Source organism: Haplochromis burtoni, unplaced genomic scaffold, assembly GCF_018398535.1.
Source record: "Haplochromis burtoni strain Fernald_Lab_line unplaced genomic scaffold, NCSU_Asbu1 Contig_384, whole genome shotgun sequence".
In the NCBI taxonomy this organism is placed as follows: Eukaryota; Metazoa; Chordata; class Actinopteri; order Cichliformes; family Cichlidae; genus Haplochromis; species Haplochromis burtoni.
The window spans coordinates 277,387-292,192 of NW_024582745.1; the positions used below are offsets into that span (position 1 = coordinate 277,387).

The following is a 14,806-nucleotide window of genomic DNA, read 5'->3' on the forward strand; positions in this document are numbered from 1 at the left end:
ATATCATTGACTGACTTATTACAGTAGTGTAAATATATTAGAGGGTTAACTAGCTAATTGGAGCCTTGAATGTGTTCTAACAACCAACCATCAGCTGCAAAGTAATGCTCAATAATCAGATTGCTTCCTGTATGGATGCTGCTTTAGTCCACAGATTATAGAATTCTTACCTTGATTACCTGCCATTAAAGAGACCACAATGAGCCAAAAACAATTCCTCACACAATCAGCAGAAGCTTCAAATCCTAACACTGTGCTGACATTCTCAATGTTCAGATATGTATATATATATTTATATATTTGGAACCATCATGAATGACTTCTAGAAGCTAGTTTTGCTCATCTGAATGCATCATTAGTGATGGTAAATATATGTTTGTCCATTCTGATGATTTGACTTATGTCTTGAGATATATAGATATAGATGCTGCTGCTGTATATGTTCTTTGATTTTTACTGCTTGTCCTTCCTCTTGTGTTAGCTTTCTGTTACTGTCTCTTATGTTAACGTGTCAGTTTTGACCGTGCCTCAAATCAGCCAAAACGATACCCTCAAAACAATAATTTATCATCCAATTTGTTTGTTACCTGTTGGTTACCTTCTTCAGCTTCCTTATCTATGAAAAGATTGGTTTTAATGTGGCCCACAGGGCTTTTTTACAGGATACCTTTTCAATCGAAAAAAATGGTAAACTGAACCTCAAGAGATTTTTTATGTTACCTTACTATTAATTACAACTACTAGAATATATCTCTAAAATAATTTCTTTTATTTATTCTTTATTTTAATGTTATTAACTATTGTAAGATCTGTGGTGTTACAGGTCAGTTTAATGCATACATATTTAGTTGAAGAGTTTTTTGGGGACAGTATTAAACAACAATGGTTGTCTCTATAAAGCACATTTTAAAGAAAGTGGAGCCCTGTCCTTCAGGGGTCAGTTCAAGTTTTTTTGTTTTGCTTGCCTTCGTTTTATTGTGTCCACCATGGTAAGTTTCTTCCTGAAGTCCTTATCTAAGGTCATAGATGGTAAAGAAATTGTCGCACATGATATTGTCACGTGTCCTCGCAGTCCAGTAATCATATTAAGGATTAGAAGTTTTCCTTGATTTTTCACAGGGATACTAATTGCACATTAGTCTGTGTAAGTCTGTAGATTCCGTGCATTGCAGTTTTTGCATCAGCTATGCATGGATTTCTGTGTCTTTTTTGCCAGGCTGGTTGGTGTTATGTTGCCAGATAGAGCATTTTTCCATGAAAGGGACAAAATGTTCATCTGCTGTCACCTCTGCCCTGGGTTGAACATCAGTGGAAGGAGATGCACCAATATCTCCCAAACATCTCTGATGGGGCAAGCTTGTCAGTTTTTGCTCTAGTACCACTGTTGTCAAATCTGAGGACTTTTAATACCATTCAAAAGAAAAAGATTCTGCCTGGCGATGCATCCAGAAACTATCAGTGTTTATAATGCACCAATATAAGCATCCAGATATTCCCAGAGGTGACATTCCAAATGTTGCCATGGACTGTTTTTTCTTTAAAGCATTGTAATAGCAATAATGACTTTTAGGAAAAGTGGTGAAATCAATAACAAATGAAAACATATCTTGATGTCACGTATTCTTGTCACGGCACACCTGGTAATCCCAGGGGTCATTTTGGTGACATTTTCAGCAGTGGCCCTGCCATGCAAGCCAGGAGATACTGCACTCCAAGAGATGTGACCACTTTTGGATTTGTATGTTTCAGCAGAACAGAAGCAGCTTCAGCACCTGTGACCTCCTCATCAGACTTATCAGATGTATCTTTGTTGTATCCCGTGGTTGACATTCTCTATCATCCAGCTCCTCAGAAACTGGCTTGTCCATATTGCTATGCTGTTTTGTGTCTTCTGGCTAATTCTATTCAAAGATATGATGCAGAGCTTGGCTTATTGTAAATCTTCTCATTTTTGCATGCTGCAAACTGGAGATGTATACTCTGCATGTCACCAACATCTTTACATGTCTTAGATTTTTATACATTTCCATCTGGATTACCTTTTCAATCAAGCAGTAGGGATAAAAGGGGCTGTTTGTTCTGAGGAGACAAACAGAGAGAGAAGCCCCTAACTTCTCTCCGACAGTGTTAGTGAGCTCAGTGTGTTTATGATTTTAGTTTTGGCACTGATTATTTCATAATCTTACATTTTAACTGGGTCAGAACCGACCCTAACAACACAAAGGTCATAACTTTTGCCAAAGCATTTTGTAATTTTGTGAAATTATTTTTTATTTTATTTTGTTTAAATTGAGGTTCCTGACAAAGTCAAAAAGGCTTGATGCAATAAACAAATTTAAATAGCACTTCTATGCATTTAAAACCTAAAAACAGGTTGGTGCCAACCCTAACACAAGAGGAAGGTGTGTTATAGATCGACATTAGCCACAGTGACAATTTTGCTGACAGGCCAAGTGATAATTTCCTTATCTTTCTCTGGTCTACAGAAAATACTTTTCTCACTGACTTTCCAACATTGTGTCTATCCCAGTCCTCTCCCTACCCTCTAATCCTGTCTTTGGAGAACCACTGCTCTCTGGAGCAGCAGAAAGTTATGGCTAGACATCTGCACTCCATTCTGGGAGACAAATTTCTAACAAAGCCTCTTGAAGGCCTGGATTCCCACAATTTGCCTTCTCCAGAGGTAAGTAGTCAAGGAATCAGTGAAAGTTCAGTTCCCATTACCACTACTAAATCCACTGATAGCAAACATAACTTTATGTGGGACATGTAAATATTCCTGGGTTAATTAAACCACATGTAGATTGTTCTCACAATTACAGTTTTCATCAGATTAATAAAGATAAAAATGATCCATACAAAGAGATATATGTATTGTGCTTGATACTTTTCATTGGCAGGTGGACATGGTTAAAATTAGATGCTGGCTGGATTTCAATGTCCTATAAAAGTTTTTCAGTCTCCAACCACTTTTAAAGTTTTTAATCCTCAGCTGTAAAAGGCTGATAGGGTACCGTCATCACTCTGCCAGGCGTGGACACCCAACTTTAAAACATGATAAAGATGGCGATGTAGGATTTTTAAATTAATGCCATAGGTTCATTTACTAAAAACCTCAAATGAATTTGAATCTCGGGGACCTTCACGGTCAGAGGTCTATTTTTCTAAAATTCTTGTGAATACTGTAACTCAAGAAGGAAGTCACCTAGGATTCTTACATTTATACAATAATTACTAGGAGGCTGAGGTGTAACACTGGCAGCTGTCGGTATTTTTCACAGCTGGTAAGACTGCTTACCATCTTTTATTATAACTGAAACTAATACAATTAAATACATTTGTTCTGACCTCTGATACTTCTGGTAAAACCTTAAAACATTTGTAGCTTTGTTTCAGCCTGGTATGGGAAAACTTGCAGTAAATGTTTCATGTGTCTTTTATCTCTCATGAGATTTTTTCAGAGCCCTTTGACATTTTTCTCATGTAACATAGTTATGCAGTAAGAATTTAATATATTCAAAAGCATTACAGAAAAATGTGAAAGTAGCCCCTTTCATGAGACAATTATTTAGGCCTGTAATCAGTTTTCAGTCTGTGAACATTACTAAATTTTATCTAAAATTTGAGCGCTGCTCAGAGAGCTCTATTGGGAAGATTATGCTGTAACTGCAGTTACCTTTATGTATCACAAGTGTATAAATGTAACAAATATGTTTAGAGCTTTACAATAGGAAAAACTTCTCTATACGATAGGAAAAATCTGCGTCTAACTAGGTGAAAATTATGTAACGCTTATCGTGATCAATAGGCAGATCACTAATGCCTCAAAAGGAGAAAGACCAATGGCAGAAAAGGTTAATGTGTGCAGGATTGGATGTGGCAGCACAGCGGAGGGTGGTCTCCATCTCCTGATTGGCCCTATCGGCCTGGCCATTACTCTGTGCGTGAAAACCAGAACAGAGACTGAACTGGGCTCAGAAGGAAGTACAGAATTTTTTCCAAACTTGGGAAGTGGGGACTGTGGCCTGATATGACATTCAGGCAGAAAACATGGTCAGTGATGAGTTGAGTGGTTTCCAGAACAAAGCGTAGCCTAGGCAGGCGATGAAATTAGCTGCTTTAGAAAAATGGTCTACAATAGTTAGAATTGGGTTACCTGTTAAGGGGGCTAGTCCAGTGATGAACTCCAAAGCGATGTGGGATCAGGGACATCCCGGCATCGGCAAGGGTTGGAAGAGTACAAACGGAGAAGAGCTGGTGATTGTATTCTGAGCACAGTAGACACATATTCTTTAAAACATGCTGTCTTATTAATGTGGGCCACCAGAACAAACATTGTGTGTGTGTGTGTGTGTGTGTGTGTGTGTGTGTGTGTGTGTGTGTGTATGTGTACCTGTGTGTGTGTGTGTGTGTGTTTGTGCCCAGAACATATGGCCGTGGGTCTGGAGATATGATTACAAAACCGATTGACCTGTGACCTAGGGTGCCCTGGTGCCACGTGCACTAATGGAAACCTTTATATTTGAACATGGTGGTTGTTATGGACAAACTGTGATTTGCACAGAAGTCCAACAACAAAACACCACTCGAGTTCAGATCCGGCAGGCCGTTCCTCCAAGTCTCACTGTTGTTGAAGCCCCATGAGTGTTGAAGTCTCCCAGTAGGACAGCAGGGTCCCCAGGTGGAGCACCGTCAAGTACCCTGCCCAGGAACTCCAAGAAGGCCGGGTACTCTGAACCGTCGTTTGGCACATAAGCGCAGATAACAGTCAGGATCTGTTCCCTGACCCAAAGGCGCAGGGAACAAACTCTCTCGTCCACTAGGGGAAACCCCAATGTACAGGCAGCAAGCCAAGGAAATACTAGTATGGTCTTGTGTGCCTTTCCAGAGGTTCTGGCAGAGGATATTCTGAAGACCTATCCATTTAGGTTTAGTTGGTGCATCCCATCCTCACCCAAACTGTGCATCTTAAGTGACATAAGTGAATTAGATATTCAACCATATACAACACATCTAGTCCTTACTTCCCCATACATCGATAATAAAATTATCCTTATGAATTGGAAATTAAAAAATGATTTGTATATTACGCAATATAGAAATTTAATCTAGATTAAATTAGTTTGGAGAAAAGGTCTGCCTCCTCCCGTCTGCATTAGCTACACTATCCTTTGTGGTAGGGTCGGTGGGTGCTGGCCTTGGGTGCAGCCGTGTTCTGGGGCACTGTTGAAATGGTCCAGAGTCGCTTTTCCTTGGTTGGTGGTGGGGCTGCAGGGGGGTGACAATCACTACTGTCTGCCTCTCAGTGTTACATGCACCTTAGACATTGGGGGGAAGGTGTAGATTTCCACTGTTGACCAGCAGTCTTGTACTCATGTCCCATCTGTCCACTCAACTTTGATAGCACTCTACTTTTCACATAGTCATTCTCACTATTAACGCCTCATGCACCTCACACAAAAATTAGGGCCAAGGATCAGGTTCTCCGGCACAAACAGAGTAATATAGTGCACGCTGTTAAGTGCCAGGAAGATTGATGTAATTTATATATTGCTTTATAGACCGGTCGCCACTCTTTCAATGATGAGCATGTACAGATGTACAGATCCTGATACAGGATGTATAGGACTGGTTTAAATGGGTGGTCAGGGAAGCCATTAACATTAAAAGGGAAAGACCATCTCTAAATTGAGCAAGGGGGCTAAGGGTACATCTTTCACCATCTTACAATGCTGTGATTGCAGCCATTCCCCAACTCTCTGTGAATGGTGCTTTGATCAGTGGTTGTTTATCAGAGGTAATGACAATTTGGATATTAATGATCGACAAACTGACCTCACAACCTATTTGTTTAAAAGGCCAGCAGTCCTGCAGTCAGCTGAGACTGAAGAAGTCACTTGGATGAGTGACAAAATGTTTCTCCAATCTGTGTTTCATGTAGTCTGGGTCGCATCGTCTGTGTTCCCACCCTCTATGTTTCCATGCCCGGTCTATTGTATTCTTAGTCATAGCTTTACCTTAGTTATTCCCAGTTTAGGTTTCTGTTTAGCCACGCTATCCCTGCTGTATTTGTATACCTTGTCATCAGCCACAATAAAAGGCTCGCTTTTGTTTAAAGTTCACTCCCGTCTGCTCACCTGTGTTCGCACCTGGGTCCACCATACACACCACCGCACGGTTTGTCACAGCGGACCGTGACACTCTTTGAATTTAAGCATATATTCTTTGTTTATTCCCCATTTATTTCATTATATTGCATAAATGTCTGTTACAAGCTTAAATATAAAGTTGAAAAAGTGTAGTTACAACCAGGCTGTTGATCAAGTAATTGCGATTAATCACAATTGATTACAGAAAATTGTGAGATTAATTAGTTAATTAAGTCTATTGACAGCACTAATTGCTATATGTTTCAAAATGGATTAAATCAAGCTTGTTAGACAGCCCATGGCTGGACCAAGAACAAGCACAAAAGCACAAAAGTAAAAATCTCTTATCTGCTTTTTATAAGCTCCAATATTAAAATCATACCTGCTTTAAAAGCCTTAACATAAACACATCTCCACCAGCGTGGTGGGAATTTAAAAAAAAAAAAAAACAACCCTTAGTCTTTACTTATCATATGTAAACTAACAACCATTTGAAACAATACAGATATCTGTTGGAAAATAGAACAGAAAATACTCAATAGAAAAGAGAATACGAAATACTTTTACAACTTAGAAATACCTATAGGGGTAACTTTTACATTTCTGTACACACTTTGTAATATTTGTAAGTTGTTATTAAACACTGATGATTTAATTTCCTTCCCTTCTTTCTCTATTTGATTTTGATCAGTCAAGATTAAAAACTTGTGGAGACTGATATGCTTCAAAATGACCCAATTCACAACTTATACAATACAAAACTCTTAGCACACTATACAGGTCAAAGGATGTTCCAAATGGGCCTTACGTCTAGCAATTCATCCATCCATCTTCTTCAACTTATCCGGGACCGGGTCACAGAGGCAGCAGCCTAAGAAGAGAAGCCCAGACCTCCCCCTCCCCAGCCACCTCCTCCAGCTTGTGAAGCTTTCTACAAGAGACATTATTACCATGTATTCAAAGGGTAGAAGCAGTACACTTAAATTGACTGCTCTGAAATCTTAGGTGCATCGATAAGTCACTGGTATGGATAGTATTACCTAATTGGCTTTTAGCATTGCATAACAATGTTGTCTTCTTAACAAATCTCAAATACAGTTTTTAAACATTTCTATTGCGTAAAAAAAATGAATCAGTTGATGATACCGTGAGAGAAAGCTGTAACCACTGAGTTTTCTCTGATTAACTACCATGGAATGATCATGTGGCTGAAAGGCAGAAGTGGGATTAGGGATTCTTGGTTGGAAAGTGGGTTGGCGATTTTGCTGAAGATTTGGAATTCTGACAGGGAGTGACCTTAATATGTATAAAGAGTGACGCAGGTGAAAGGCTTGATCCATCCATCTTGAGCAGTCGGACATGACGATAACCTGCAGAGTTAAGGGGGTTTAAGATAAGTAGAATATGTGGCTATTCATATTGTGTTGATGTTGACGACACCCACACACCCACACACTCATATTAACCCATTCGCTGCCACACATACCTGTGCGGACACTGGGGAAAGGGAGAGTGAATTGTCCCAGGAAGTCATTTCTGGAAGTATAGTCATGATCCTCCACCAAAAAGCGGACCAGAGCCAAGTCAGGGACATGGACGGTAAAGTTAAAGGTGCAGTCCCACCGTGGATTAAAGCCTGTAATGAAGAACATAAATTCACACACTAAGTTTTGCAATGTGTAAAGTGATAGTGTTTCTAAGCTTTTATGCCTGGTGTAAAACTGAGCTGTCCACTTTTAATACAACCTAACATGATTCCGGAATAGAAATCACTGCATGGCTCAAGAACTGTTAGTGAACACCATTCATCACTGCATTTCCAAAGTTCAAACTTTACCATGCAAAGGAAATAAAGTAAATGAAAAACAATCATAAGATGTCAGAACATAATTAAATTTTTCATCAGATGAAAAATGTGATACTTAGGACACTCAAGTTTAACATTAGCTGTTATACACTCTCACATTGGTGACAATAACGGGAATAAATAAACATGTTTATTCATGTTTTCATGTGTTAGAGCCCTGATTGCAGTTCAGAAGCTGAGCTTTAAGGTGAGGAAGAGGACCACAGTTTATCCGTAGTTGCATTAACTCGCTATTAGTTTCTTTCACATTCTTACTTCTTCCATGGCTTCTTCTTCTGAGATGATAAAACATACAGTAGTTATAATCCTTAATATCTTGACACTCAAGGTGCAAAACTGAATTAAAAATTGGCTCCATGGCACACAAGCACCTATGAATTATCTTCTTCTCCACATTTAGCATATTACATACGTGGCCAGTCTCTAGCCACATACTTAGGCAGAATCGCAATTTCCATCTGGCCCACTGTTTTAAACACTGCGCAACATGGTGAATATTTACAAAAGCAGTATATGTAAATTTTATTGAGCAGAGGTGGCAAAAATACACATTGTTTACTTTAGTAGAAGTACAGATACTGGTGTTAAAAAATACTCTGGTAAAATTACTGATTCGATTTCTTTACTCAAATAAAGTGAAAAAGGATGAAATGTACTTGTAGTGGCTCAGCATGGGGGAAAGAAACACAACTCGTAATAATTTCCATTGTGCGCTCCAGTAGATTTTCTTTGTATACAGGGTCTGCTCAGCTGATCTGCTGCTGCTGCTGCTGAGGTTCACTGCTCTTTGTGGATTTACACAACTTAATTCAACAAGATGTAACCCAATATTTCATAAGCTATCTTGGCTTATTTCTAACCCCTGCACTAATATATACTGTTTATAATGTCTTTATACAAGACAGTATACAGGCGGTATGAAGATGGAATTTAATGAATGAATCTAAGCATCATCAGGTTATTGTAAATTAACACTGACCATGAACATCACAGCCACTGTGCAACAGTCCGTAACAGTGCTTTACTGTAAATTCCTCACAATACTGCTAAGCTAACCTGTTTATCCTGCACTAAACTGCAGAATATGTTCATGCAGCTTTTTAATAATATAATTGTAGTGTACCTCAATTTGTTTTGCAGGAAGTTTCACAATATGAAAATCATAACTTCACATCGTCAAAGGAGCTTGCAAAGAAAAGGGTCAGGACTTCTTTAAGTTACTTGAAGACGTTTCACCTCTCACCGAGAAGCTCAGCAGTCCATCTGCATCTTAAGGATAAAGGACACTCTTTCGAGGATGCCAATGTTCACATTTTGGACAGAGAGGACAGATGGTTTGAAAGAGAAGTGAAAGAAGCCATCTATGTCCACTGTGAGCGACCATCTTTGAACAGAGGCGGGGGTTTACGACACCAACTCTCTGCCATCTATAATCCAGTTTTGAGATCCCTTCCCAGACGCCTTAACGCCCACTCACATCCTGGGCCAGCTGATCTCAGGAATTCGCATGATAAGGTGGGGCCAGGTTTCACAATGAACACACCCGAAACTCTGGCTGATTGGGACCCACACCCAGTTTCACACCTTGGCTCAGGCGATTAGAGGATCATCAGGGGGTCCTTTTGTCCCTCTGTGGGGGGAAACTCCCACTAGGTTTATATCTGGGACTCTCCACCATTTGACCTTAGAACTGAAGAAGCTTCTCGGATGAGAGGTGAAACGTCTTCAAGCAACTTAAAGAAGTCCAGACGCTTTTCTTTGCAAGCTCCTTTGACTACGATGACCTGGATGACTGAGAACCTTCACAGACATAACTTCACATCATACACAGATCCAAGATATTATTTAAAAATTAGGGCATGCCTAAGTTTTAATTTGCGGTTTATCAAATGCCAGTTGGAAAGTACACACGGTGTAACTTCAGCGAGCAGAAACACACAAAACATATAAGCTGTGCACAGTGTGTTTGCTATTATTTGTTGAGCTGATAGAGAAGTTTCATTTGAAATTACCTGAGTTATTCCCTTTTTATGTACCCCTCCTGTGTAGTGCTAGCTTGACACTAAAATACCGAGACCACAACGGACAGACATCTGCACCAAAAACACCACTTCAGCCCACTTTCACCCCTAGTTAGTAGGGGTTTAAACTGGTTTGATGTTTGGATTTTTTGACATTTTTATATATAAAGAGTAATAATTGTAATACCTCAAATTTGTTTTCATATTCTTATGGTCCTCATTTTTATTTTAGTTTAGATTATTTCTAGTTGCACAGGGGGAAAAGACATTATGGCCCAGTCTGTTTTCTGTAAATATTGCAGAATAGATAATAAAGTTGACTTCTTTTCTTCTAAACTTCTTTTATAAAGGTGGTCACATTTGCTGCTGATTGGCCACTACTTACTCTCTTAATTTTTCTGAAAGCAATAAAGGTGTTATTACTTTTTCATAGGTTGCCTCTGCAGGTTAGCTTCATTTTTCTTAAATAAATAGTGATGTTGTACTATGTCCCAAAGAGAACCCACATGGGTACGAAATTATAACCTGTCACAATCAACCCAGGAACCTCTTTCTGTGAGATGACAGGGCTAACAACTACGCTACCCTTAAAGCTGAAGCCATTTAACTATAAAATGATATTTTATTGTAAAGACATATATACCATTGTTTTCAACATAATGCGTTTTCTTCTTATTGTTGTCAATAGGAGCGCCGTGGATCTCCACCCACACTTGTGGGTCCACAATGGAGCTGGGCTTATCCCATTCTGGTTTAGGCAGCTGCTGAGCTGAAATGACCTGGAATAACAACAAAGCAAGAGAGATCTTTATTTAATTAAAGTATCATTATAGATTGGAGAAGAAGAACCCACTCAAGAAATAGACACATTTCTTTAATGGGAATCAATATTGAGGCAACTAGAGCTTTCTAAAATCGTTACAATAAGAAACATTTGGTCACCAAGCTTAAAATACTCCTAGACAGATTTAGTTTCCATCTTACCCGAACAGTGAGCATGACAGGTCTGTGGCCAGGACCTCCTCCCACATTCTCAGGATTGAAAGTACTGTCAGGCTGACACAAGAAGGCAGGTTTCAGAATGTACCCACACTCACCATTTTGCAGAAACCTGCCTTGGTTCAAATCCATCTGCTCACCAGGTGTCTGGAAGTTCAGAGCAACTGGAGAAAACAAAACATCAGTGTGAAGAGCTTGCAGGCCTCCTGAGACAATGTCCATTAGTCTACCCACTGGAGGCGCGAGTGTGGGAGAACAGTTAGTGACAGTTCTGTTTGCTTCTCTTAAAAATAGAACAACATATTAAAAAATGCTCTCACCAATTTGACAGCCTGCATTCCACATCTCCTGAGGGTTATAGTTGGAGGAATGGAGGCGCTGGCCTGAGGGGTAGATCCTGCTCAAGTGGTGACTGTTGTGACGAACAAAATACACCCCTGAATTGAGAGAACAAGAAAAGTTCAACACATTTTGCATTGTCGTTATGCTCTTGAATAAGGTACAGTCAACACAGGAATTTCTCTACCCAAATTCTAAGTTTATATAAACTTCTACATCTAGATCGCAGCACACAGTTCTGTGCACAAGTCTCTATCTTTAGATTTTGCTTGCTAGGTGCCCAGGCCTAGCCACGCACACACACACACACACACACACACACACACACACACACACACACACACACACCAACACACACACACACACACACATACACACACACACACACACACATCTCAAGTTGATTCTGTTCTGTTGGAGAAACATTTTGTCACTCATCCAAGTGACTTCTTCAGTCTCAGCTGACTGCAGGACTGCTGGCCTTTTAAACAAATAGGTTGTGAGGTCAGTTTGTCGATCATTAATATCCAAATTGTCATTACCTCTGATAAACAACCACTGATCAAAGCACCATTCACAGAGAGTTGGGGAATGGCTGCAATCACAGCATTGTAAGATGGTGAAAGATGTACCCTTAGCCCCCTTGCTCAATTTAGAGATGGTCTTTCCCTTTTAATGTTAATGGCTTCCCTGACCACCCATTTAAACCAGTCCTATACATCCTGTATCAGGATCTGTACATCTGTACATGCTCATCATTGAAAGAGTGGCGACCGGTCTATAAAGCAATATATAAATTACATCAATCTTCCTGGCACTTAACAGCGTGCACTATATTACTCTGTTTGTGCCGGAGAACCTGATCCTTGGCCCTAATTTTTGTGTGAGGTGCATGAGGCGTTAATAGTGAGAATGACTATGTGAAAAGTAGAGTGCTATCAAAGTTGAGTGGACAGATGGGACATGAGTACAAGACTGCTGGTCAACAGTGGAAATCTACACCTTCCCCCCAATGTCTAAGGTGCATGTAACACTGAGAGGCAGACAGTAGTGATTGTCACCCCCTCTGCAGCCCCACCACCAACCAAGGAAAAGCGACTCTGGACCATTTCAACAGTGCCCCAGAACACGGCTGCACCCAAGGCCAGCACCCACCGACCCTACCACAAAGGATAGTGTAGCTAATGCAGACGGGAGGAGGCAGACCTTTTCTCCAAACTAATTTAATCTAGATTAAATTTCTATATTGCGTAATATACAAATCATTTTTTAATTTCCAATTCATAAGGATAATTTTATTATCGATGTATGGGGAAGTAAGGACTAGATGTGTTGTATATGGTTGAATATCTAATTCACTTATGTCACTTAAGATGCACAGTTTGGGTGAGGATGGGATGCACCAACTAAACCTAAATGGATAGGTCTTCAGAATATCCTCTGCCAGAACCTCTGGAAAGGCACACAAGACCATACTAGTATTTCCTTGGCTTGCTGCCTGTACATTGGGGTTTCCCCTAGTGGACGAGAGAGTTTGTTCCCTGCGCCTTTGGGTCAGGGAACAGATCCTGACTGTTATCTGCGCTTATGTGCCAAACGACGGTTCAGAGTACCCGGCCTTCTTGGAGTTCCTGGGCAGGGTACTTGACGGTGCTCCACCTGGGGACCCTGCTGTCCTACTGGGAGACTTCAACACTCATGGGGCTTCAACAACAGTGAGACTTGGAGGAACGGCCTGCCGGATCTGAACTCGAGTGGTGTTTTGTTGTTGGACTTCTGTGCAAATCACAGTTTGTCCATAACAACCACCATGTTCAAATATAAAGGTTTCCATTAGTGCACGTGGCACCAGGGCACCCTAGGTCACAGGTCAATCGGTTTTGTAATCATATCTCCAGACCCACGGCCATATGTTCTGGGCACAAGGGCAAAGAGAGGGTCTGAGCTGTCAACTGATCACCACCTGGCGGTGAGTTGGATTAGGTGGCGGGGGAGGACACCAGAGATGAAGGGAGACACCAGGCTGAAGAAGGATTCCTATCAGGCTTGGTTAGCATGTGGGACTATGGAAGCAGCTGGTAGATACCAACAGGCCAAGCAGAACGCGCCTTGGGCAGTGGCTGAAGCACAAATTAGGGTGTGCAACGAGTTCAGAGAAGGCATGGAAGAATACTTTTGGACTGTCTCGAAGAGATTCTGGCAAACCGTCAGGTGACTCAGGAGGGTCAAACGATGCTCTACCTGCACTGTGTATAGTGTTGATGGAGTCCTGCTGACTTCGGCTGAGAACATTTTTGGGTGGTGGAACGAATACTTCGAAGCCTTCCTGAATGCCACTGGCACATCTTCTGTGGAGGAAGCAGAGAGGGCCGACTCACCTATCTCTGGGGGTGAGGTCAATGAGGCAGTCAAACAACTTCTTTGTGGCTGTGCCCCGGGGAAGGAGCCGAGTTCCTGAAGGCTCTGAATGTAGTAGGGCTGTCTTGGTCGGCATGCTGCTACGATGTTGCATGAAGATCTAACCTAATCCTGGGAGGTGCTTTGGGAGTATGGGGTGTCTGGCCCATTGCTACGGGCCATTCCATCCTTATACAACCGTGGCAAGAGCTTGGTCCGCATAACCAGCAATAAGTCGGACTCCTTTTCAGTGGATGATGGACTCTGCCAGGGCTGCCCTTTTGTCACAGATTCTCTTCATAATTTCAATAGACAGAATTTCTAGGCGTCGCCAAGTGGCGGAAGGCTTTCACTCAGAAGCTCATCTCTGCTTTTCACAGATGATGAGGTTCTGTTGGCTTCATCAGGTGATGGCCCACAGTTTGCACTGGAACGGTTCACAGACGAATGTGAAGCGGAATGACAATCAGCACCTCCAAATCTGAGGCCATTGTCCTGAGCCGGAAAAGGGTGGAGTGCCCACTCCGGGTCAGGAACGAGTTCTTGCCCCAAGTGGAGGAGTTTAAGTATCTCTGGGTCTTGTTCACGAGTGATGGGAGACGGGAGCGGGAGATCGACAGACGGATTGGTGCTGCAGCTGCAGTGATGCGGATGCTGTACCGGTCTGTCATTGTGAAAAGGGAGCTGAGAAAAAGCAAAGCCTACCCTCACCTGTGGTAATGGGCTGTGAGTAGTGACCAAAAGGACGAGATCGTGGATAGAAGCAGTGGAAATAAACTTCCTCCGAATTGTGGCTGGTCACTCCCTTAGAGATAGGGTGAGAAGTACGGCCACCCGGGAGGGGCTCAGAGTAGAGCCGCTGCTCCTCCACATCAAAAGGAGCCAGTTCAGGTGGTTTGGGCATCTGACAAGGATGCCTCCTAGGTGAGGTGTTCTGGGCATGTCCCACCAGGAGGAGGCCTTGAGGCAGACCCAGGACACGCTGGAGAGATTATATCTCTCGGTTGGCCTGGAACGCCTTGGTATTTCCCTAG

General features: G+C 41.5%; 2 protein-coding genes across 2 annotated transcripts in view; one reads left to right on the forward strand and one right to left on the reverse strand.

The window, feature by feature from the left end:
* The window catches only part of LOC102302316 (1-phosphatidylinositol 4,5-bisphosphate phosphodiesterase delta-3-A), a gene marked incomplete in the record, with an annotated part of 39,166 nt that overhangs the window by 15,729 nt on the left and 8,631 nt on the right, over positions 1 to 14,806 (forward strand). Inside the window, 1 exon segment of the mRNA XM_042212650.1 lies at positions 2,531 to 2,683. Within this exon segment, the coding sequence (XP_042068584.1) occupies positions 2,531 to 2,683 (153 nt within the window).
* Positions 7,169 to 11,672, reverse strand: LOC121811947 (1-phosphatidylinositol 4,5-bisphosphate phosphodiesterase delta-3-A-like). Its single transcript, XM_042212651.1, has 5 exons — positions 11,357 to 11,672; positions 11,022 to 11,200; positions 10,681 to 10,816; positions 7,636 to 7,785; positions 7,169 to 7,519 (listed from the first exon to the last, which is right to left on the reverse strand). Exons 1-5 carry the CDS (start codon positions 11,511 to 11,513, stop codon positions 7,377 to 7,379), a joined length of 765 nt encoding a protein of 254 aa, XP_042068585.1. The 5' UTR covers positions 11,514 to 11,672; the 3' UTR covers positions 7,169 to 7,376.

What these genes read in the sequence shown, in the direction of transcription:
- LOC121811947 (XM_042212651.1), bottom strand. Translation starts at nt 11,513, where the DNA reads ATGCAAAATGTGTTGAACTTTTCTTGTTCTCTCAATTCAGGGGTGTAT. An exon ending in CTGTCATGCTCACTGTTCGG is followed by an intron (nt 10,817 to 11,021) that starts GTAAGATGGAAA and finishes TTGTTATTCCAG; the next exon opens with GTCATTTCAGCTCAGCAGCT. An exon ending in GCATTATGTTGAAAACAATG is followed by an intron (nt 7,786 to 10,680) that starts GTATATATGTCT and finishes TCTTCATTACAG; the next exon opens with GCTTTAATCCACGGTGGGAC.